The sequence below is a fragment of the Sus scrofa genome, chromosome 6, assembly GCF_054392235.1.
Source record: "Sus scrofa isolate SSC_HxYL_T2T_F1_AM1 chromosome 6, Sscrofa_HxYL_maternal_Yorkshire_Landrace_v2.0, whole genome shotgun sequence".
NCBI classification, from domain to species: Eukaryota; Metazoa; Chordata; class Mammalia; order Artiodactyla; family Suidae; genus Sus; species Sus scrofa.
Genome location: NC_139388.1, coordinates 61,312,883 through 61,337,837, shown reverse-complemented (window position 1 = coordinate 61,337,837; position 24,955 = coordinate 61,312,883). Strand labels below are relative to the sequence as shown.

General features: G+C 46.7%; 1 protein-coding gene across 5 annotated transcripts; it reads right to left on the bottom strand.

Annotated features, from left to right (window-relative positions):
• Nucleotides 1-1,299: 1,299 nt before the first annotated feature.
• On the bottom strand, nt 1,300-23,624 carry LOC102158906 (zinc finger protein 534). Of its 5 annotated transcripts, none has more exons than XR_002345347.2 (4): nt 23,521-23,624; nt 16,304-16,457; nt 9,005-11,056; nt 1,300-2,480 (listed from the first exon to the last, which is right to left on the bottom strand). XR_002345347.2 is itself a non-coding variant. In XM_021097268.2 (3 exons), exons 1-3 carry the CDS (start codon nt 23,563-23,565, stop codon nt 11,024-11,026), a joined length of 324 nt encoding a protein of 107 aa, XP_020952927.1. In that variant the 5' UTR covers nt 23,566-23,624; the 3' UTR covers nt 6,589-11,023. The 5 variants fall into 5 exon arrangements, 1 of the variants encoding a protein (XP_020952927.1); XR_014806558.1 differs by lacking the exons at nt 1,300-2,480; nt 16,304-16,457 and adding exons at nt 2,894-3,078; nt 5,473-5,588 and having other exon boundaries at nt 6,379-11,056; XR_014806559.1 differs by lacking the exon at nt 16,304-16,457.
• Between the last annotated feature and the right edge of the window lie 1,331 nt (nt 23,625-24,955).

The window sequence follows — 24,955 nt, the reverse complement described above, 5'->3', positions numbered from 1 at the left end:
GATGGGGTGATAAACTCTTCCCCCATTTCTTGGAAGGGAAGAGAATGATCTGGAACTGACTGAGCTAGGTCTCTGCCCTCTGGATGAACTGGGGTTGCAGATGGAGCTATCCTATGAAGCAATAACTAGAAAATGCACATCCCTGCATTTGCAACTCTCATTCTCCTCTGCATGATTTAAACATGTCAATACATGGACTTCCCAATATGGCTCAGCAGTAAGGAACTAGACCAGTAACCATGAGCACAGGGGTTCGATCCCTGGCCTCCCTCAGTGGGCTAAGCATCTGGCGTTGCCATGAGCTGTGGTGTAGGTCGCAGACGTGGCTCAAATCCTGTGTTGCTGTGGCTGTTGTGTAGGTCGGCGGCTGTAGCTCCGATTCAAACCCCTAGTCTGGGAACCTCCATATGTCTGGGTGCGGCCCTAAAAAAAGCAAAAAATAAAGAAGTCAACACATTTACACTAAATTAGCTTTATAAAGACACGAATCAGGACTTCACAAGTGAGTATTCCATATTTAACCAACTCAATACTCACCCGGGCTTGGGTCCCCGCTTTCCTTGCTAAATGCTCTGTTCTCTGTATATGTCTGTCTGAGTCCTTTTGCTTCTCTCTCCTCTCCTTTTGTCCACTTCTCTGTTTCCTCCTATTTCTAGGCATCATTTTGTTGTCCTCCCTCTACGCCTCCTCGTACTGAGTGGCCTCTGCTGCAATCTCTCGCTCTTTCTCCCCAAACATTCTGACGCCTCAGTAACTGCACACACACCTGCCTCTCCGCCTCCCCTCTCTGCTCTCCGTGAGGGGAGGGCAAGCGCTTATCCACGCGAGTGAGGACTTTACACAACGGAACTGGGCGGAGCGGATGGGGTGGGTGAGTGGGTAGGGGAGCCTGACAAAGGTTGGAGAAGGGCAGTCAGAGCAGGAAACCAGGCTACAGGAGGTCACTTTCTATACGGGCCGAAAGCAGAACGCTGGGGCGGGTACCGGCCTCAGAGTGATTTTAACCAGAACCAGACCCGTAAGAGGCAAAAAGGGCGGATTCAGACCGAGAGCGACGAGCACGTTTAGGGACCGTAACTTACCGGGAGACCCCCAGCACCCGAGCGTGGAGACGCGGGACCTGAAGCTCGCAGAGCGCAGGCAGCTAACTAAGAACCAACCGCGGCACCGGTCTCCCCACCCGAGTCGCTTCCTGGCCTGCAGGGAAGTGCGCGTGCGCGGCGGGGCGGGGCGAGGCAGGAGCGGGGCCACCGAGAGGCCCGGCTCGGACCTTCGAGTGGGTGGAGTTGGCACCGTGGCCTGGAGCAGGCTGCGGGGCGCTGGAGCAGTTCGGGTCCGCCCCTGTGAGATTCCCGGCTACTCCTCTTCCTTCTGGAAGGCTCTCCTTCTCTGATTTGGATCTTTTGAAAGTGTCTGAGGTCGTTTAGAGAGAGACAGGCCAACTGCAGCATTGGAGCCCCGCAGCTCACTCCTACGGAAAGCCGAGTGTTGAGAAGGGTTTAGGTGAAGTCAGAGCGCGGATGGGCACGCGGATGCTCTAAGGCGTGGCACGAAGTTGCGGACGCGGTTGAATCCGAAAACTTCAGAACCTCCAGCAGCTACAGCTGCTTTCCCCGCCCCCCAGATCAAGCTGAAGTTCCTGGGCCTACAGCTGAACCCGTATCTCAGCAATGACACCGGCTGCATCTTTTTTTTTTTTTTTGACTTTTTAGAGTTCCCAGGCTAGGGGTTGAATCGGAGCTGTAGCTGCTGGCCTATGCCACAGCCAGGGTAACCCACTGAGCAAGGCCAAGGATCAAACCTTCATCCTCTTGGATGCTAATCGGATTCCTTTCTGCTAAGTCTATGGAACACTCCTGCTTCATCTTTAACCGCTGGGCCACCAAGGCCACTCTACAACGTATTAAACAAAGCCTGAGTTTTAGAGTAGGCGGTGGGGAATTCCCTTCGTGGCTCGGTGGTTAACAAACCGGACTAGCATCCATGAGGATGCGGGTTTGATCCCTGTCCTTGCTTGGTGGGTTAAGGATCAGGCGGTGCCGTGAGCTGTGGCGTACGTCGCAGTCGCGGCTCAGATTCTTCGTGGCTGTAGCTACAGCTCTGATTCGACCCCTAGCCTGGGAACTTCCATATGCTGCGGGTGCGGCCCTAAAAAAAGATAAAGGACAAAAAAAAAAAAGATCACCTAGAGAAAGTGATGGAACCCGACTGTGAAAGGAAATGCGAAGTTGTGCCTGTAGGTAATGTGCATTTTTATACTCACCTCCCTCCAGAGCATAATTTAACATTTTGTCTTCCGTTCACTTGAAGGCATCAAACGTCACAGGGGAAAATGTTCAATCCCAAACCTGTCATTGTCGGAGGGACTCCTTTGGAGACTGGGAGCAGTTGGCTACAGCCAAGGGCTTCAGAATCAAGTTTGTTTTCTGTGATGAGGATGGAAAAATCTTCCACTTCCACTGGATTTCAGCAGGACTCAGCTAGTAATGGATAAATCAGATTATCTTGAATGTAAATGGGTCTGACATTTTCTTGTCTTTTTGGAGCTATAACTGCAGCACATGGAGGTTCCCAGGCTAGAGGTCTAATTGGAGCTATAACTGCGGCCTACGCCCACAGCCACAGCAACTTGGGATCCAAGCCACCTCTTCGACCTACACCACAGTTCAAAGCAACGCCTGATCCTTAACCCACTGAGCGAGGCCAGGGATCGAACCCGCAACCTCATACTTCCTAGTCAGAGTCGTTTCCACTGCGCCACAACGGGAACTCCGGGTCTGACATTTTCATTACTTCATGTACTATTAAACTGTGATATAAAATTCACGATGTTGTCTTCAAACTTCCCCCCCTATGATCAGCAAAACAACAACAAAAAAGACAGAGGAAAATATTTCTCTTAATACAACTGTTCCTTAAATGATTTTTATTTTTTTCATTATAGTTGGTTTACAGTGATAACTTTTAAGTTCTTGTTCAATTCACCAGTTCCCAGACTTTTAACTTGAGGATTTTTAAAAATTATTTGTCTTTTTGTCTTTTCTAGGGCCACTCCTGTGGCATATGGAGGTTCCCAGGCTAGGGGTCTAATCGGAGCTGTAGCCACCAGCCTATGCCAGAGCCACAGCAAAGCCAGATCCAAGCCACATCTGTGACCTACACCACTGCACATGGCAACGGCGGATCCTTAACCCACTGATCGAGGCCAGCGATTGAACCTGCAACCTCATGATTCCTAGTCGGATTTCTTAACCACTGAGCCACAACGGGAACTCCTAAATTGAGGATTTACAGCAACATCTTTCAACAAAGATGTCTCTTGGACGTAACAAGAACGTGTACAACACAGCCACATAAACATGAAAAGTCCTTCGATGCCACTGAAAAGAGTATTTGTCGGTTGTCTTTTTGGGGCCACACCCACAGCATATGGAGGTTCCCAGGCTAGGGGCTGAATCGGAGCTGCAGCTGCTGGTCACAGCCACAGCCAAGCGGGATCCGAGCTGATCTGCAGACCTACAGCACAGCTCACGGCATCACTGGATCCTTAACCCACGGAGCGAGGGCAGGGATCAAACCCGCCTCCTCATGGACCCTAGTGGGGTTCACTGAACCACTGAACCACGACAGGAACCCCCTCAATAATTATTACTTCGAATTTCCTAATGTTCAATTTTTCAAAATTAACATTTTCTGTTTTTCTTCGTGTCATTATGTAGTGACAATGTTGGACTTCAGTCTCTTACCTCCGGAAAATAGCAAAGGTAAAAAAGGATTCCTTTCCCCTTTTGTGTTGAACCAAAGAGCTCAGAACCCCTCTTCCCTGTTAGTTTTGATAAGACTTGGGATAGTCTCCTTGTTCACTTAGGAACCAGCCAGATAGAGATGCTGCAAATTCCCACCCTTTGCCTTATCAATGATTACTGACTTGTCTGCCCTCATTCATCAAGGGGAACATTGCCTGCTAACAGGATGTAATCAAAATTTACTTAAGCTCTTCTCCTCTGTAAAGACCCCGGAATTTTAGACCATTCGAGCATTGTAATTCAGAAAGAATCCTGTTGCCACACCATCCACTCCCAAGAGTAGGTGACTTCAGGGTAAAACATTCCTGGATAAACTGTGAGTCATGCCACCTACTCATTCTTCCTCATACGGATTTTTTTTTTTTTTTTTTTTTTTTTTTTCCTAGACGTGTTTACCCCTTGATATGAAAGAAAAGCTCTTTAGGAGTTCCCATCATGGCTCAGCGGTAACAAACCCGTCTAGTATCCATGAGGACACGGGTTGATCCCTGGCACTGCTCAGTGGGTTAAGGATCCTGTGTGGCTGTTGGGTAGGCCGGCAGCTGCAACTCTGATGTGACCCATAGCCCGGGAATTTCAACATGCGGCCCTAAAAAGACAAAAAAAAAAAAAAAAAAAAAGAGAGAGAGAGAGAAAGAAAGGAAGAGAGGAAGGAAGAAAGAGGAAGGAAGGAAAGCTCTTTTCTGATTTGAGACTTTGCAGAATCTGTGGTTGGAGCATTCTACTGTAATAGTACCTCTACCTAAGTTTGGCAGAGGTGAATATTGTAGTTCCATCTGTGCTCGAAAACGTATGTTCTTTAGCCTTCTAGCACAGGGTTTAATATACGTACCCAGACCAAACAAAGTCATTGTTTTCAGAATCCGCTGGCACATGGCCATTGATCTCCACCTCTAGCGCCGCCTCTAGCTCCGAGCTACAGCCAAAGGGGAAGCAGGATAAGAAGGTCTCTGTATCACTGCGGATGCAAAGGAGCTGCGGGCAATCCCCAGTGGTCAAGCACCTAGGAGGCCACCGGGACAAAAGCTGCCCTCAAGAGTGCACCCTCTACTGGAGGGGCAAAGAAACCTCATTACAGGCCAGCTCTGGTGGCACTCCGTGTAATCTGACGCTACCACATTTCCACTAAACTTCCTTCCCTCCCACCCTCCCTCCCTTCCTTTTGTTCTTTCTGCTGCACTGGCGATGCATGTAGAATTTCAAGCCCAGGGATCAAGCCGGAATGTCAGGAGTGACTTCAGCCACTGCAGTGACAACACCAGGTCCCTAACTCGATCCACCACAAGAGAACTCCCGAAAGTCCACTGAACATCTGATTCGAAAACTTCGTGTCAGCATTGGAAATGGATCAGAAATATCAAATCAGATCTAGGCTTCGAGTGCAGCTATTGGTGCTTTGCAGGAAGCAGGTGAGGCCTATCTGGTTGGCCTTTTTAAAAACACCAACCTGGAGTTCCCGCCATGGCGCAGTGGTTAACGAATCCGACTAGGAACCATGAGGTTGCGGGTTCGGTTCCTGCCCTTGCTCAGTGGGTTAACGGTCCGGCGTTGCCGTGAGCTGTGGTGTAGGTTGCAGACGCGGCTCGGATCCCGCGTTGCTGTGGCTCTGGCGTAGGCTGGCAGCTACAGCTCCGATTAGACCCCTAGCCTGGGAAACTCCATATGCCAAGGGAGCGGCCCAAGAAATAGCAAAAAGACAAAAAAATAAAAAATAAAAACACCAACCTGTGTGCTAGCCATGCCAAAGGTGCAACAATTATGCCAAAAAGAGGAGTTCCCATCGTGGTGCAGTGGTTGACAAATCCAACTGGGAGCCATGGGGTTGCGGGTTCGATCCCCGACCTTACTCAGTGGGTTAGGGATCCGGCATTGCTGTGAGTTGTGGTGTAGGTTGCAGACGCGGCTTGAATCCCGCGTTGCTGTGGCTGTGATGTAGGCTGGTAGCTGTAGCTCCGATTTGACCCCTAGCCTGGGAACCTCCATATCCTGCGGGTGTGGTCCTAGAAAAGGCAAAAAGACAAAAAATTAAAAAAAAAAAAAAAAAGGTACCTAAGTATAAGATTAGAAGTGCAAAAACAAGGGACAGAGATGAGGTATTGGCAGTTCTTCCATTTTCATTTGCATGTAATTTTTAACACAAGTGCAAGGACGTGAAACATTTAACGCAAGTTCAAATGTTTCAATGAACAAATTTCAACAGTTCAGCTTCATAACAATTATAAATAAACCTGTTACACTTTTTCTGGACACAGCATTTGCATTTTTAAAAACAATTAAATTTCCCATCGACTTCAACTTAATGGTTTTTTTTTTTTCTTTTTTTGCTTTTTAGGGCTGCACCCGAAGCATATGGAGGTTCCCAGGCTGGGGTCCCACTGGAGCCACAGCAGCACCAGATCCAAGCCCCACCTGCGACCTACACCACAGCTCACAGCAATGGCAGATCCTTAACCCACTGAGTGAGGCCAGGGATCGAACCTGCAGCCTCATGGTTCCTAATCGGACTGGTGGACAACTGAGCCACGACGGGAACTCCTGTTTATAGGTTTTTTAATCACACTGTGGATTCCATCCATTCGTCATACAATTCTAAGTTGTCTTACATGTAAGCACATGTTTTTAATGTTTGTCTTCTGTGCTGTTCCTGTAAGTTTGCTACTGAAATACATTAACCTATTTTCAAAAATCATTTTTCACATTTTCAATCATTAACGATTTACATCTGCTTCTTAATATGACCGGAAACATATTTCAAAATCTACTGTGATTGAGGGACTGTCCCTTTTTCTTTTTAATCTGTCCACTTTGTGCTGCCTTAAAATTATTAAAACCACGAAATTCTCCATGAACAAAATGGATTCGTGACTTCTACGTATAATTAACTTCTGTAGTGTTCTGTGATGAATGAAATTGCAAAGCTCCACCACCAACTCCGAGCTGAAAGGTCTTCCTTGCAAACATGGCTAGTTACCAATACTTTCTAAAGGTCCTGAAACCCATCCCAGCCGCTGGATCTTTTATAAATGTGATAATATATCATCTTGTATTCACAGATATGCAGGCCAGAACAGTCTGCTCGTCTGTATGTGAAAATATTTAAATTTCCATACCCAACCATCACCATATTTGACACAATTACCATTTCCCACTTCCTGTGAATGAAATCCTTCACATGTAAGGATGTGAGAAAACATCATTTGCAGTAGATGGAAACAGACGTTGTCCTAAAAATTACTGAGTGTAGAAATGAAATTATTTCATAGCTGATCATCTAGTTCTACTTTCTAAAAAGTTCATACTAAAGAGACTGTAACTCCCTACGAAATGCCCTTAGGAGTACTGCAAAACGGATAATATTTTAGGTAAAAATAAATCTCAATATCTTCATGTTTTACAGGCCGTGTTATCTATGTTTGACCAAACATTCTGAGGTAAAGAACAGAGAAAAGAGAGAAAATATATTACAATCTTGAAACTAAAAGTAAACAGTCTGGAGTTCCCATCGTGGCTCAGTGGTAATGAGCTTGACTAGCATCCGCAAGGACACAGTTCGATCCCCGGCCTCATTCAGTGGGTTAAGGAGCTGGTGTTGCTGTGAGCTCTGGTGCAGGTCACAGGTGCGGGTCAGACCCCAAGTGGCTGTGGCTGTGGCTGTGGACCAGGCCTCCGCTGTGGCTCCAATGAGCCCCCTAGCCTGGGAACTTCCATGTGCTGCACATGCAGCCCTAAAAAAGACTAACAACAAAAAGCAAAGAGTCTACCATCAAAATGAATGTATAATTTTAAATTCCTCCACATTTTTTTTTTTAAGGGCTGCAGCTGTGTTATAGTAGGCTGTGTTCTCAGGTTAGGAGTCGAATTCGGGCTGCAGCTGTCGGTGTACACAACAGCCACAGCACCTCAGGATCCAAGCTGCGTCTGTGACCTACACCACAACTCCCAACAACAGATCCTTAACCCAGTGAGCGAGGCCAGGGATCGAACCTGCATCATCATGGATGCTAGTGGGATTTGTTTCCACTGAGCTACAACAGGAACTCCTACATTTAGGTACTGAATTAACTACATTATGATACGAACGAGCTGTTCTCAAAGGTATTTGAAGGTGATGCGTAAGTATGGAACAGAGTAAGTATTTTAAAGAACACAGTTCTCATTAAAAGGAAAATTAACGGGTCTCTCTTTACTGTACCTACACAAGACAGTGGACATTAAGCAAACTTATTTTGGCAATCACTTCACGGTACCTGCGGGTCAGCCCATTCTGCTGAACAGTTTAAAGTTGATCTATGTCAATCGTAAGACCCGGATGGGGGAAAGATGGTTTTAAAAAGACAATAAAATGCTTCAGCAAAAAATAAAGGACAATGCAATGAATGACAATTTTGAAAACTTACTGCTCTTTTGTTCCAAGGCATGCAGAAGTTCCCAAGCCAGGGATCACACCCAGAGCACAGCAGCATCCCAAACTGCTGCAGTGACAATGTCAGATTCTTAACCCACTGAGCCACTCGGGACCTCAACTAACTGCTCTAAAAACAATGGTTAGTAACCTGAGGTATCCCACGCCACACAGAGTCCCAGCTTCAAACCCCAGGTCTTGTCCTTATGAGTCTCTGGAACTGAGCACAGTGGTGAAGAGAAATGGGAATGCCATTCCCTATGGAGGTGTCCCTATGATACCTCACAATTTATTTTTTCCCTTTATTTTTTAAGGACCACCCCTGAGGTTGTCCTAAATTCCCAGGCTAGGAGTCCAACTGGAGCTGCAGCTGCCGGCCTACACCACAGCCACAGCAACGCAGGATCTGAGCCATGCCTGCCACCTACGCCACAGCTCGGATCTGGCGCTGCTGTGGATATGCTGTGGGCTGGCAGCCGTAGCTCTGATTGGACCTCTAGCCTGGGAACCTCCATATGCCATGAGGGCAGCCCTAAAAACCAAAAGAGAAAAAAGAGAGAGAGAAGGGACAAAAAAGACGCTCTATTAGCCTCAATTTGCACAGGAAGCAGCGGGACCCAATGGTACCTCCAACTGGCCAGTAGCAGAGACTGGATTCCCAGGGTCACGACTCACGGCCCAGGCTCCTCTACTACAGTATCTCTGAACACAGTCCCCACGCTGCGACGTTAGTCCCTCCCACGGCCCGGCTCCTCCAGGACCCAGCGAGAGCTTTCCGCCCCACCGCCCTCTTTACCTACGGTGCCACCACACCGCCATCCCGTCTGGCAGCAGCCACACATCTGCCGCTGGTAGCGAGGAATGTGTTTTGTCTTCTGTTTCTTAGATTTCACCCGGGAGGTCACAAAGGCATGTCTTTCAACATCCCACTTATTTCACTTGGCAAAATATCCTCTACATCCATGTTGTTGCAAATGGCAAGAATTATTTTTTAGAAATAAGTAATACACCAGTGCCTGTGTACACACACACACTGCATTTCCTCTAACGACTCATCTACTGATGGCCACTCAGGTTGCTTCTATATCTTGGCTACTAGAAATAGCACTACAATGAATACTCAAGTGCTTCTATCTTCTCAAATTAGTGGTTTTGGTTTTCTTCCAGTAAGTACCCAGAAGTGCAGTATCTGGCTCGTACGATGACTTTTTTAAACGTCTGAGGAACTTTACAATGTTTTCAATAAATGTTGCACCAACTTACAACGCCAGCAACAGTGCAAAACAACATCCTTGCCAAGACTTATTTGTTGGTTTTGTGATAAATACCCATCGTAATGAGTGTGTGCGGTGGTATCTCATGGAGCTTTTGATCTGCACTTCCCACGTGGTCAGCGATGCTGAGTATCTTTTCCTGTGTCCGATGGCCATCTGTATGCCTTCTTTCTCTTGGATAGAATCCCGAATGTTGAGCAAGGCTTGAAAACACGCATAAACCTCGTCTGAATCTATTTTTGAAGCTGCTTTCTATAATAAAATCTCTGATGATCTGTAAACATCGAGCTTTGAAAAAAAGGGTTGCCACATGTGAGACTTCTGTCCGTTTTCCGAATGTACTTTCAGATGCCTGGTGAGGCTTGCAAGTTGCGTATAAGCTTTGCCACACTCATGACATTTGTAAGGTTTTTCTCCAGTATGGATGGTTTTGTGTTGGGTAAGATATGAATGCCTCGTGAGGGCTTTGCCACACTCATCGCATTTGTAAAGTTTCTCTCCAGTATGAGTTCTTTCATGACCCCAAAGTTGCGACCGTTCAATAAAAGCCTTCCCACATTCATTACACTGATAAGGTTTCTCTCCTGTATGAATTCTCTGGTGTGCTATGAGATTTGAACGCTGGGTAAAGTGCTTGCCACACGCATTGCATTCGTGTGGTTTCTCTCCAGCATGCATTTTCTGATGTCTGCTAAGGTGTGAAAACTGGCTAAAAGCTCTGCCGCATTCATCACACTTGTAAGGTTTCTCACCGGTGTGCATCCTCTGGTGATTTGCAAGGTGTGAATTTCGACTGAAGACCTTGCCACACACATCGCATTTGTAAGATTTCTCTCCAGTGTGGACTCGCTGGTGTGTGGTGAGGTGTGAATACTGGTTAAAGGCTTTGCCACAATCATCACATCTGTAAGGTCTCTGTCCAGAATGAATTCTCTTGTGATTTGTGAGGTTTGATTTTTTGTTAAAAGCCTTCCCGCAGTCATGGCAGCTGTATGGTTTATCTCTAGTGTAATTTTTCCTGTACTGTGCAGGTAACAAAGTGTTTGTTGCACTAGGAATTCTATGCAGGGGTGAGGAACTGTTGTTGACAGACGTCTCCACTTGACCGTGTTCATACATTGTCTCCTCAGCTGGAAATCTCTGCAGTTTGGCCACCTCTGCCTGCAGCCTTCCTCCAGTTCTCCTTTCCAGACGCCTGATACTTTTATTTCCAGCAAGGCTTATGTTATTTTTCATTTTTAACGGATTTTTTACAAATGGCTGGTCATGCTTGACACAGTCACATGGATGACTTCTTACAAAAACATTCTGAGAAAAATGAATGAAGGATTTATGATCCTGATCTTCTCTAGGTCTGAGATTTTTGTTATGGGTCAAAAGCACTTCTTTATAATGTCCTGCATCACATCCCCACTCGCTCTCACACTCAAGCATATTTTCACAGACTTCCTTGAGGTCACAGTCCTTGATGCCTCGACTCTCATTTCTTTCCAATATCACTAGATGGCCTAATTCTCTTTTCTTCATGTCCTCTCTTGGTGCTAAGTTGATCCTAAGTCCAGGAGGATGGCTTCCTATGAAAGAGAGTTGGAAAATAAATATGTTACAGTGAATTAGAGCATTACACAAAAAATAATACGAATGTAGAAGTTTCTCAAGCATGATCTTTAGACAGGACAGTGATACACAGTTTTTTTAAATTTATTTTTATATTTTTCCCTTATTAGTGCTTTCTCTGATCTTGGATAATAACATTTCAAGCACACACTACCTATTACACATTTTTTTGGCCATATAACTGGATAGTTAAATGACACTCTGCAGTTAGAGAAGTGATCTATCTAAGGGCTTATAGAACTAGAGGAATGAAATCATAATTGAGCTTTCAGTCTTCTCTAATTAAACCTTATGAGAATGTGTTTAATAACATGTGAGTATAGTGTATGAATAAAATTCGGTCTGCACATCACAGTAAGAATTGATAAAAACATTTTCATAACCCATGATAAACCCAGCAGGTAAGTTAGTAAATAATCGCAGTTATGCAAAACAATGGCCTCTGGAGTTCTAAAAGCTTCTTTCATAAGTCCCAAAAAAGAATTTACATTCCAGAAAGAATACACAATAGGAAAAATTTTTAAAAGGTTGATAAGCACTGGAGTTCCCGGCGTGGCTCAGTGGTTAACAAATCCGACTGGGAACCATGAGGTTGCGGGTTCGATCCTTGGCCTTGCTCAGTGGGTTAAGGATCCGGCGTTACCGTGAGCTGTGGTGTAGGTTGCAGACGCGGCTCGGACCCCACGTTGCTGTGGCTCTGGAGTAGGCCGACGGCTACAGCTCCGATTCGACCCCTAGCCTGGGAACCTCCATATGCCGCGGTTGTGTCCCTAGAAAAGGCAAAAAGACAAAAAAAAAAAAAAAAAGTTGATAAGCAAGAAATTTTGAAATACCAGGTTCAGGTAAACACCCATATGTATAAAGTTTAAGAATTAGGGAAATTAAGGCGTTCCTGTCATGGCTCAGTGGTTAACGAACCCGACTAGGATCCATGAGGATGTGGGTTCAATCCCTGGCCTTGCTCAGTGGGTTAAGGATCTGCTACTGCCATGAGTTGTGGTGTAGGTTGTAGACGCAGCTTAGATCCCGGGTTGCTGTGGCTGTGGCGAAGGCCAGCAACTGTAGCTCCAATTCCAATTCAGCCCCCAGCCTGGTAACCTCTACATGCCGCAAGTGCGGCCCTAAAAAAAAAAAAAAAAAAAAAATTAGGGAAATAGCTATCTGAAATCTCAATCATGAAAACATGCCTGCGGTTCTATAACAGCCAGTACATACTTCAACTACCCAACTAAAGAGTAACATTTAACCATTCAGTTATACGGCAAAAAATAAATGTAACATATAATGCATGATTTGAAAATTTGTTATCTAAGGACAGAGAGAGCACTCACACAGAAAAAATTTACAAAAAGACAAGAAGCAACGAGTTCCTGTTTTGGCTCAGTGATAATGAACCTGACTAGTATCCATGAGGATGTGGGTTTGCTCTCTGGCCTTGCTCAGTGGGTTAAGGATCCAGTGTTTCCATGAGCTGTGGTGCAGGTCACAGACAAGGCTCAGATCCTGCAGTGCTGTGACTGGTGTAGGCCTGCAGCTGCAGCTCCAATCTGACCCCTAGCCTGGAAACCTGCATATGCCACGGGTGTGGCCCTAAAAAGCAAAAACAAACAAACAAGAGGCAAAATATAACGTGGGCCAAGGTCAGTCTCTGATACCCATGACCCCAAAATGGCATAACTAGCAACTAAAGGTAACTTTTCAGTCCTTACTATCTGCCATGCACTATTTCCAGCCCTGTAACAGCATTAACTTATTTAATTCTTCTAGAGGTAAATCATCACGGTTTTTCATATAAAAGTAAAGGACCCACATGCCTGTACATCTATCCCTAACTCACCCAGAAAGCAAATTTAAGAGCCAAGCTTTGAACCTGGGTGTGCAGAATAAGATGCCAAGTTCATAACTATTACGCAGCATCCCCCCCATCCCAGCAGCACAGATTTCGAGACGTCCCAGCCAATGACCGTGTCATACAGGAAAGGGATTATGTCGCTTGACGGGTGACTGTCCTGGGAGTCCCAGCCGACAACCGAGTCCTGTTCTGCTCGTGCAACGTCTGCACAGAAACCAGGCGATGCTGTCGATCTGAGCAAACGGTACTGTGTGTGAGCAGAGGGCCTTTCCTTACGTGCTGTGTGCCGGGGAGGGGGGTCGGGAAGAGGGGGTCCTTCGGAAACAGGGGAGCCTGGCTGCTAAAAGTGAACCTACCCCTAGGGGGTCCCAAGAGCGGTCACTCAGATCCATAAGAACCGGAGGCGAGGCCAGGACTGGGATTTGGTAAAGCGAGAGTGGAAGTCGTGGGCAGTGTGGGAGCAGCGCTTGTGCTTGCAGATCTGTGGGGCTGGACGGGGCTGGAGCAGCTGAGACCCCGACCTTGGAAAAGACCTGCCACCGCAAGAGTCGTAACCGTGACTCACGCTCCAGGCACTCGTGATGGAGCACGACGGCGCATACTGTGAGAAAAAGCACGTATGTGTGCACGTGTGCCTGGGTCACTTTGCTGTACAGTAGAAACTGACAGATACGGTAAACCAACTGTAATGGAAAAATAAAAATCATTTAAAAGCAAAATTAAATAAAATGGGGATAACAAAGCCTAAAAAAAAAAGTTAACTTATTCCTATGGAAACTAGACGGTGGGTTTGGAGGCCATGGGGAAGGTACTAGAAAGGGAGTTAGTGTGCTGTTAGGGGAAGGCCGGAGGTTTCCATCTAGTCCAGTATTTGCTCTAAAAATGATGAAACAGGATTTCTTTTTGTGGCTCAGCGGGTTAAGGACCCACCCTTGTGAGGATGTGGGTTCGATCCCTGGCCTTGCCCAGTGGGTTAAGGATCCAGTATGGCCATGGATGTGGCATAGGCTACAGCTGCAGCTCTCACCCCTGGCCCGGGAACTTCCACATGCCGCAGGTGCAGCTGTAAAAAGGAAAAAAAAAAAAATCGTATTTGTTGAAAATGAATGAAGATGTTCCCCGGTGACAAAGCAGGTTAAGGATCTGGTGGTGTCATGGCTGTGGCTTGGGTCACTGCTGTGGTGAAGGTTTGATCCCTGGCCTGGGAACCTTCCCAGGTGCGCCCCCCAAACCCCAAAAAAAAGGTGACGGATGGCACATACACAGGATGAACAAAACATCATGAACAGTAGTTGCATTGGCCTTGAAGGTATGAGGCCATGAACTTCAATAAATCTTCTCCTTAGTAAAACTCCTGCCCCTTTTATTTCTGGCTCAAAGGCAACAATTATATTATGTTCTACGCACGTGGTCACCCTGCTCCAGGAAGGCTCGAGGACTAGAAGGACAGCTGGAGGCCCGTACTTGTCAGGCTCCCCGATACTTTGTTTTAGGACCTTGGACGTACTGAACCCTCTACCCAGTGGCTTCAAGAGCCACTTCTGTACACAGAGCAAGAAAATATTGTAACGTACATCATTCAGTGTTTTTTTTTTCAAGAATTTGCTCTTGAACAGTAAGCCCCTTCCATGGAAGTGTCCACCCTAAGTTGCCTACCAGATAGAGGCAGGTTTATCACAGCAGAGAGGAGTTGAACCTTGAGACCCCTGGGTTGTGCGTTTCAAAAACAAGTTTCTGCAGCAAAAAATCTCAGGAGAGAGTAAGAAATCAGAATGCCTAAGGTCCTTCCATGTTCTGGTACCAGACAGAGCTGGAAAAGGGAGAAAAATACACGATGTGGGAATGAAATAAAACAGTCAAATTCTCTGCGGGGTTCTTGAGAAGGGGTTGTGTGCTGCCCAAAGGCTGGAAGGGGGAAGGCACAGGCTGAGACACTCGCAGGGAGCAATGAGAACGGAGCGGATCGCAGGGTCTAGTCTCTGTATCACTGCCAAGAATCATTCTCCCAGGAGCCAGCCCATCCCCAATGACTCACATGTGGCCCACAGACAACTACGGCGGCTTAAGGGCCTGAAGAGGCAGAGCCGGCCTGACGTGGCCCCGTGAAGTTCCACGGAGCTCTGGGTACAACAGAAGAGCAGCTATATTGTTTGTCTCTCCCCTGAGACGTTCTCCCAAAACTATGAAATGCAAATGGCAACGAAATAGGTCCTGAGGTCAGGCCTACAGAGAACTTAGCTCTGATCTGAAGCAACCAAAAGCCGGGAGAGATCAAGGGGAGAGAGGACTCTGGGAGAGTCATTTCCCACCCACTCAAACCAGGACATCACAAGTGGTCAGAGGGGGAGTTTCCGCCTCGGCCAAGAGCTGCAGCTCCGATTCGACCCCTAGCCTGGGAACCTCCATATTCCTCAGGTGTGGCCCTAGAAAAGACAAAAAGACAAAAAAAAAAAAAAAAAAAATTTAATGGAGAATCTTGTCCTGTGCCCATCTGAGCTCTTATATTTGTGTTTACATCTAAATACATTCTCACCTCTCAGTATTTTTCCCTATTTTCACTTCACTTTCCACACATCAGGGCTCTTTCCTCTGTTCCATAATGAAGATAATGCTCCCCTCAAAAGAGATTTCCATTTATAAAGAAAAACAAAACCTGACATGCTAGACTCAGTTCTTTGTTCAGCTAAGAAGAAAGGATACTGCAGATGAATCTAGCAAGGTATTTCAAAAATTAGTCAACTGACTGCCTCCTTAATGCTCAGAGATTTTTTTTTTTTTTTGTCTTTTTGCCTTTACGTGAGCCACTCCCGAGGCATATGGAGGTTCCCAGGCTAGGGGTCGAATCGGAGCTGTAGCTGCCGGCCTACGCCAGAGCCACAGCAACTTGGGATCCGAGCCGCGTCTGCAATCTACACCACAGCTCACGGCAACGCCGGATCGTTAACCCACTGTGCAAGGGCAGGGACCGAACCCGCAACCTCATGGTTCCTAGTCGGATTCGTTAACCACTGCACCATGACGGGAACTCCGCTCAGAGATATTTTTAATGTGTAGATACGTAGCTCTCTTCCAAGAACTACTGAATCAAAAGCTCAGTGGTCAAACCACAGAATGAGATATTTTTTAAAATGTGGCATAAGGTTTTCTGACTGCTGATGTCCTACAAACACCACTCATCAAGCCTGTGCTGAACTTCAGAAGCAGCAAGAAGTCAGAGTTAAAATCTATATCGCGAAGCCTTTCATTCTGAATCCAAATACCTTCCAACACAAGGATCTGAAGCTTTCACAAGCATGTACCGGCTCGCAAGACGTCCACACGAGAAAATTCAAAGAGAGACAAAAGCAGTTACCAACTCCCGGAGGAAAGCGATGCTCCCCCAGGGAGAGCAGGTTCCTGCAGGTCTCCAGCATCACGTCCCTGTACAAGGCCCTCTGCGCAGGGTCCAGGCAGGCCCACTCCTCCTGGGAGAACTCGATGGCCACGTCCTCCAAGGTCAATGGTCCCTGAAAGGAAAAACCCGTTTCACCAGGTGGACCAGGTGACAGATGTCTGACACCAACTTACAGAAGCAGAGATGTAAGGACTGACCTGGCTCCAGTGAATGTTCTGACTGATCCATGTAAGGTAGTTTTATGTTATGGTCACCCTGGAGGCACATGAATGTTCCCTCATGGATACCAGTCGGGTTTGTTAACTGCTGAGCCATGACGGGAACTCCCAGGTAAGATACTTTTGAGCACGTTACCTGACTCCAATTTTGTTTTTAACTGAAGGTGAAATTCATGTAACATAGAGGTAGCCACTTTTAAAGTACCGCTCAGTAGCATTTAGTACATTTACAAGTTTATTTTTTGGGTTTTTTTTTTATGGCCACACCTGCAGCATATGGAGGTTCCCAGGCTAGGGGTCCAACTGGAGCTGCAGCTGCTGGCCTACACCACAGCCACGGCTACGCCAGATCTGAGGCTCATCTTCGACCTACAGCACAGCTCACAGTAACACCGGATCCTAACCCACCAAGCAAGGCCAGGGACCGAACCCACGTCCTCATGGATATTAATCAGATTCATCTCCAATGAGCCACAATGGGAACTCCAAACAATGCTGAGGAGTAAACAGCACCACTATCAAGTTCAAAAATGTTTTAAGCACCCCCAGGGGAAATCCTCTGCCCTTTCAACAGTTGCCTCCCTCTTCCCCATTGGCCCTCAGTCCCTTGACACCTCTAACGCTTTGTCTCCATGGCTGTACCCCTTTGGGATATGTGCATGTAAATGGATTGCGATGACACGGGACCTTCTGTCAGGCTTCTTTCCCTTCGAATAATGTTTTTAGCTCATCCAGGCTTAGCATGTATCAGTATTGCATTCCTCTTCACGGCCAAATAATACTCCATTGTCTGAGTACACCGCACTGATTCCCCCATGGACATGTGGGTTATAACCCACTTCTGTCTGGTATTAATAGTGCCACTGAAAGTTTCATGTAGAAGTATGTTTGGGAGTTCCTGTCATGGCTCAGTGGTTAGCGAATCTGACTAAGAACCAAGAGGTTGCGGGTTCAATCCCTGGCCTTGCTCAGCGGGTTAAGGATCTGGTGTTGCTGTGTTGCTGTGAGCTGTGGTGTAGGTCGAAGGTGCAGCTTGGATCCCGCATTGCTGTGGCTCTGGCATAGGCCGGTATATGTTTGACTAGCTCTTTCAATTTTTTTTGGTATATATCTAGAAGTGGAATCATTAGGTCTTTTTTTTTTTTTTTTTTTTTTTGGTCTTATTGCCAGTTCTAGGGCTGCTCCCGTGGCATATGGAGGTTCCCAGGCTAGGGGTCCCATCGGAGCTGTAGCCGCCGGACTGCAGCAGAGCCACAGCAACACAGGATCTGAGCCGCGTCTACGACCTACACCACAACTCACGGCAAGGCCGGATCATTAACCCACTGAGCAAGGGCAGGGACTGAACCCGCCACCTCATGGTTCCCAGTCGGATTCGTTAACCACTGTGCCACGACGGAAACTCCTAGGTCATATAGTTTTATTTTCCACCAGGGCTGCAACATTTTACAAACAATGTAAAACATAATTGCCCTACATTTTAACCAACACCGGTTATTTTCTGTGTTACTACAGTCATCCTATTGTATGTGAGATGATATCTCATGGTGGTTTTGATTTTGCATTTTACTACAGACTAACCTCGCTGGACATCCTTTCATTTGCTCGTTGGTTATGGCTGTATCTCCTGTGAAGAAACAGCTACTAAAGTTCTCTGACCACTTTATGACTTCGTTCTTTGTATTTTGGGGGTTTTGTTTGTTTGTTTTATTACTTAATGATTTTATTACTTGATAGGTGTGCAACAACCATCACAACCACATTTGACAGCATGTTCTTTGTATTTGGGACCTTGAGGTACACAAGTACAGACCCCATACCAGATATGCGATTTGTAAATGCTTTCTCCCACTTGGTAGACTACGTTCTGACTTATGTGACAGTACCCCTCACTGTAAAAATATTAATTTTGGTGAAGATCAACTTATGTGTTTTATCTTTCTATCTTTTGCTGCCCATGTCATATCTAAAAATCCCTTACCCAAAAAAAGGAAACAAAAAATACAAAAAAAGGAGTTCCCGTCGTGGCTCAGTGGTTAGCAAATCCGACTAGGAACCATGAGGTGGCGGGTTCGATCCCTGGCCTCGCTCAGTGGGTTAAAAGATCCGGCATTGCCATGAGCCGTGGTGTAGGTTGCAGACGTGGCTCGGATCCCGCGGAAGCGGCCCTGGAAATGGCAAAAAGACAAAAAAAACAACAACAAAAAAACCAAAACCAAAAAAAAAAAAAAAAAATTCACGGCCAGTCCACAGCATGTAGATTTATCCCTATGCTTTCATTTAAGCACATTATAGTTTTAGGAGTTGCCATGGTGGCACAGCGGAAACAAATCCGACTAGGAACCATGAGGCTATGGGTTCGATCCCTGGCCTTGTTCAGAGGGTTGGGGATCCGGCGTTGCCATGAGCTGTGGTGTAGGTCGCAGACATGGCTTGGATCTCACGTTGCTGTGGCTTGGTGTAGGCCAGCAGCTCCAGCTCCAGTTAGACCCCTAGCCTGGGGACCTCCATATGCTGCAGGTGCAGCCCTAAAAAAACAAAACAAAACAAAAAACCCACACAAAAAAAGCAAAAAACCCCCATAGCTTCAGCTCTTACATTCAGACTTTGATTCATTTTGAAATGATTTATTTATACGATGAAAGGTGGAGATGCAATTTCATTCCCTTTCATTCCCTTTCAATCCCAGTTACACTCATATCATTTAAGAGACCACTCTTTTCAAATTCCCACCGTGGCACAAGTGGGTCTAGGACCCAGAGTTGTCACCGCTGCATCATGGGTTTGATCCTTGGCCCAGGAACCAGGAACTTCAATATGCGATGTGCGTGGCACAAAAAAAGAAAAAAAGACTACTCTTTTTCTTTGAATGTTTCTGATATTCTTGTAAAAAGGAATAGACTGTAGAGAGATGGGTTTATTTCTAGACTCTTAGTCTGTCACTTTGATCTATATTTCTCTTCTCATGCTGGAACTGCAGGGGTTTTTTTTATCTTTCTAAAAATTTTTTTTAATTTAATTTTTTTTTTTTTTTGCTTTTGAGGGCCACACTCAAGGCACATGGAGGTTCCCAGGCTAGGGGTGGAATCAAGGCTGTAGCCACTGGCCTACGCCACAGACACAGCCATGCCCGATCTGAGCTGTGTCTGCGACCTACAACACAGCTCACGACAACGCCAGATACTTAACCTACTGAGCAAGGCCAGGGATCGAACCTGCATCCTCATGGATGCTAGTCAGATTCGTTTCCGCTGAGCCATGAGGGGAACTCCTGGAACTGCAGTTTTGTTTAACCCTGCTTTGCAGTCAGGTTTGAGGTTATGAGGGTAAGCCCTCCAATTCTGTACTTTTCACATTTACTTTGGGTATTTGGGGTCCGAACCAAATCCATGTGAATTATAAGTTCAGGTTCTCACTTGTATAAAAAAGGCTGCTGGGATTGTGAAGGGGATTACTTTGAATTTTTATATCACTTTGGCAAATATTGCCATCATAACCACTCTAAGTCTTCCACCCAGGATCACGAGATAGGCATTCCCGGGTTACTAGTATCCAAGAGGACACAGGTTCAATCCCTGGCCCTGCTCAGTGGGTTAAGGATCTGGTATGGCTATGAGCTGTGGTGTAGATCACAGACATGGCTGGGATCCCCAGTTGCTGCGGCTGTGGTGTAGGCCAGCAGCTGCAGGTCCAATCGGATCCCTAGCCTGGGAACCTCCATATGTCGCAAGTGTGGCCTTAAAAAAAAAAAAAACAAACAAACAAAACAAAAAACAAACAAACAAACAAAAAAACCAGGATGTTTTCTTTTTCATTGTGCCTGGGAACTTCCATATGCCTCGATTCAGCCCTAAAAAGCCAAAAAACAAAACAAACAAACAAACAGACAACAGAGCAGAAAAACAAGTCCAAATTGCGTCATTTTAGTAAAAGAATAAGAGATCAACAAATAATATGCTTGTTACCTCTGAAAGCTCCATTCCTTCTTCTTTCCTCCTTCTCTGAGCTTCTCGCAGGATTCTTCAAGGAAGATTATTCTGTGACCAAATATACCACTTAACGTTCAGCATCAGCAGAGCCCTCTGCTCTGCCACAGTGACACCAGGGGCACCTCAGCAAAGGGGGAAGACAGCCCTCTGCTGCCAAGGGAAGAGGAGGGTGCGGGAGCGATGAACTCTTCCACGGAGACCACCCGGTGAGGGCTCAGCCCTTCCTTCAGGAAGCCCTGCCCTGCTGCCCAAGCCCCCGGGCTCCTGCACCTCACTGGCCTTTCGCCCCCCGCGCTCAGCCAAGGAACCACCTCCTCCACCTGCTGGGCTCCTCCCTGGGCGGCCAGCAGCCAGTGCCTGGGTGACATGGAAGTCTGTCCCTCTTGTTCACCGGCAGCAACTCTGGAGGGCCACCCCCGCCCCAGAGCGCCCTGCCGGAGACGCAACAGCCTAGATTTCTGTCCGGAAGGGGATGGGAAACCATAAAAGGATGACACAAACTTATGGTTTATCCACGATACAGTGAGAAAGACAGGGACAGAAAAGGAGGCCTCTATCTCTGGGCCTATGCCCCTGCCTTTCTTGGTTTTTTTGTTGTTGTTGTTGTTGTTTTGTCTTCTTAGGGCCACATACGCAGCATATTGAAGTTCTCAGGCTAGGGGGCCAATCCAAGCTGAAGCTTCGGCCTACACCACAGCCACAGCAACACCAGATCTGAGCCTCATCTGTGACCTACACCACAGCTCACTGGATCCTCAACCCACTGAGCGGGACCAGGGATGGAACCCAAGTCCTCATGGATACTAGCTGAGTTCGTTACTGCTGAGCCACAACAGGAACTCTTTTGTTATCAATTTCTACTGATTAAAAGAGTTCAAGAACCAAAAAAAAAAAAAAAAAAAAGAAGGAGTTCCCGTCGTGGTGCAGTGGTTAACGAATCCGACTAGGAACCACGAGGTTTCGGGTTCAGTCCCTGGCCTTGCTCAGTGGGTTAAGGATCTGGAGTTGCCGTGAGCTGTGGTGTAGGTCACAGATGTGGCTCAGATCCCGTGTGGCTGTGGCTGTAGGTGTAGGCCGGCAGCTACAGCTTTGACTGGACCCCTAGCCTGGGAAAATCGATATGCCACAAGTGCAACCCGAGAAAAGACAAAAAAATAAAAAATAAATAAAAAGTTCAAGAACCCAGTCAGTAAGGAATCCAGGCCATCCCTCAACATCTGCACAGAAAGCAGAGAGGGGACGTGAGGGGAAAGTCTACTTAGTTGGACACTTCAGCTTAGAGCTCACTCATTTAGCAGATCACTTAAAGGAAAAAAGAAGCTACCAAATATGAAACGGGTTAAACTAGGTACTGGTGAAATAAGTTAGAAAGACAAATACCCTATGATATGACTTATATGTGGAATCGAAAATGACAGAAATGAACCTATCTACGGAACAGACTCATGGACAAAGAGAACAGACTTGTGGCTGCCAAAGGGGAGGGAGGTTGGGAGCGGAGTGGAGAGGGAGGTCGGGGTTAGCAGGCGTGAGCTACTACACACGGAAGAGTTAAACAATGGCACAGAGAACTACATTCAATGTCCTATGATAAACCATAATGGAGGAGTTCCCGTCGTGGCCCAGCGGAAGTGAATTTGACTAGCATCCATGAAGGTGAAGGATCGATCCCAGGCCTCACTCAGTGGGTTAAGGATCCAGCATTGCGGTGAGCTGTGGTGTCGGCTGCAGACACAGCTGAGATCTCACATTGCTGTGGCTGTGGCAGTAGGCCAGTGGCTACAGCTCCAATTCGACCCCTAGCCTGGGAACCTCCATTTGCCATGGATGCTGCCCTAAAAAAAGAAAATAATGGAAAAGACTATTTCTTTCAAAAATGTATATGTATGTATAGCTGAATCATTTTGCAGTACAGCAGAAATTAACACAACACTGTAAATCAACAATACTTCCATAAAATATATTTTAAAAAATAAAGGCGGTTTTAAAAAGCACCATGTGGGGGAGCTCCCCTGTGGACTAGTGGTTAGGACTGACTGCTCAACCTGAGGTTCAATCCCTGGTTTGGGAACTGAGATCCCACAACAAGCAGCTACATACGTGATAACCAATCAGTTGCATTATCTGATGACAGAAATTCTTCCCCCATTTCTTGGAAGGGAAGAGAATGACCTGGAACAGACTGAGCTAAGTCTCCGCCCTCCAGAGGCATTTGGGTTGCAAATGAAGTCATCATCTGAAGCAATTATTCGAAAATGGAGATCTCTCAAATACCGACTGTTGCAACGGTCATTCTCTTCTGCGTACTTGTAAGAAGTAAACAAATTTTAAATAAATTAGCTTACAGAGACCCTAGTTAGTTCGTCACAGCTTAATTCTCCAGATTTAATCAACTCGATACTGATGACCCTGGATTTGGGTTCCCCCCTCTCCCCACCATTATGTGCTTGGTTCTCTATATACGTCTCTCTGGGTCCTTCTGCTTCTCTCCTTTGTTTCTACTCTTCATTCTGTCTCCCTCCCTCTCTAGTCCTCCTCCTCCAGCAGACTGTGTGGTCCCAATCTGTTTCCATCCCTGTCGCTGTTTCTCCCCACAGGTTCTGACGTCTCACTCACTGCATATATATCTACCTCTGTATCCCCTCTCTGCTCTCCCTGGAAGGAGAAGTCGGGCGCTTACGCATCTCCCGAGTGAGGTCGTTACAGGGTGGAACTGGGCGGAGGGGTGGGGGTGGGGGCTGCTGAATCGGCAGTCAGACAAAGGTTTGAGAAAGGGTCCAGAAGCAAACAGGCCGCCCGAGGTGAGTTTCTATACGGACCGAAGGCAGAACACCGGGGCCGGCCTGCGCGGGAGTGATTTTTACCAGCGTCAGACCCAGACTCCCGACACACGAAGTCTTCCGGCGTCGCCGCGAGAGCCGAAAAGGGAGGAACCTAAGCGCCGGCGCCTTCAGGGAATATAACTTACCGAGAGACCCCGCAAGCTGGGTGTGGAGAAGCAGGGCCTGCGCATAGCGCGGTAACGAACCAAAATTCCGAGACGCACACGCCCCCGTGCGCCCGTCGTTTCTCAGGAACCGCTTCCGGGTCTAAGCGACCCGCGCGTGCGCACCAGGGCAGGGCCGCCAGGGGGCGCGTCTGGGTCGTTGGCAGGGCGGGGCAGCGAGGTTGCTGGTGGGCGGCAGGTCTGGCCTTTTTCTCTCGGAGAGGCTCTGCTTCTCTGCTTTGGATCCTGTGAATGGGTCTCGTGTCCTTTAGAACCAGGCCATGTGCAGAATTAGAGACGCGCGGGCCACTAATGTTGGAACCGGAGAGTTGAGAACGGTTTGGCTGAAAACACCGAGCGGAGAAGACGCGGATGCTCGGAGCCGCGAGGCTGCGACCAGGGGGACCGCTGGGACCTGGGGGCGCGGCACGAAGTTGGGGGGCGGGGCTGGATCCGGGAATTTCTGAGACACGGGGCAGTTGTGGCTCCTTATTTAATGAAGCGAAAGCCTCAATTTTAGAGTGGCTGATGGAAATCCGAGCGTGGCAGGAAGTGCAAAATTGTTTCTGTGCGGAATTTGCAATGTTATACTCCTTTTCTTCAGAACATAACTTTCCCTTCTGTTCCCCATACACTTGGAGGCATAAGAAATCACTGGGAAAACTTTCAACCCCAAACCTGTCATTGTCTGAGGAACTCCTTTGGAGACACGAGCAAGCAATTGACTACAGTCAGGCTTTTGAGAATACCGCTATTAAATAATGCAAACATTTTAATTTTTCTTTACCCTTTGACCTGTATCTCGTCACAGTATATGACGAATAAGACCATTTATTGTCATTGTGATAGGAATTTCCATTTCCCAAATACCAACATCTCTGCTGTAGGTTTTGCTGCTTATTAACTTCTCATATGCACTATGGTATGTTTCTCAATTTTTAATGTCACTGATCTCTCTCAATCAGAAATGTCTCCTACGGATAGCCGCGCCCTCTTCTCTTGTGGCTGTTCTTTTTCTTTATTCTGTATGATTTTTCTGTAACATTGCAGGCTTCAGAAACTGAGTGTCGGAGTTCCCTTGTGGCACAGTGGGTTAAGCAGTGGCATTGTCACCGCTGTGGCCGGAACCGCTGCTGTGGCGCTTGGTTCCATCCCGAGCCCAGGAAATTCCACGTGCCTTAGGCACAACCAAACAACAACAAAACACACACAAAATTGAGTGCCTATATCAGGAACAGATTAAGTTTATAAATTAGCTTTGAAAACTGACCTCATCATAATGTTGAGGGTTTTTTTACCCAGGATATGATGTGGTTTTCCATTTGTTTATACATATTGCATATATTTCAGGAATGTTTATAGTTTTTCTCACATAAGTTTTACAAGTTTTTATTAGATTTACTCACAATTGGTTTAT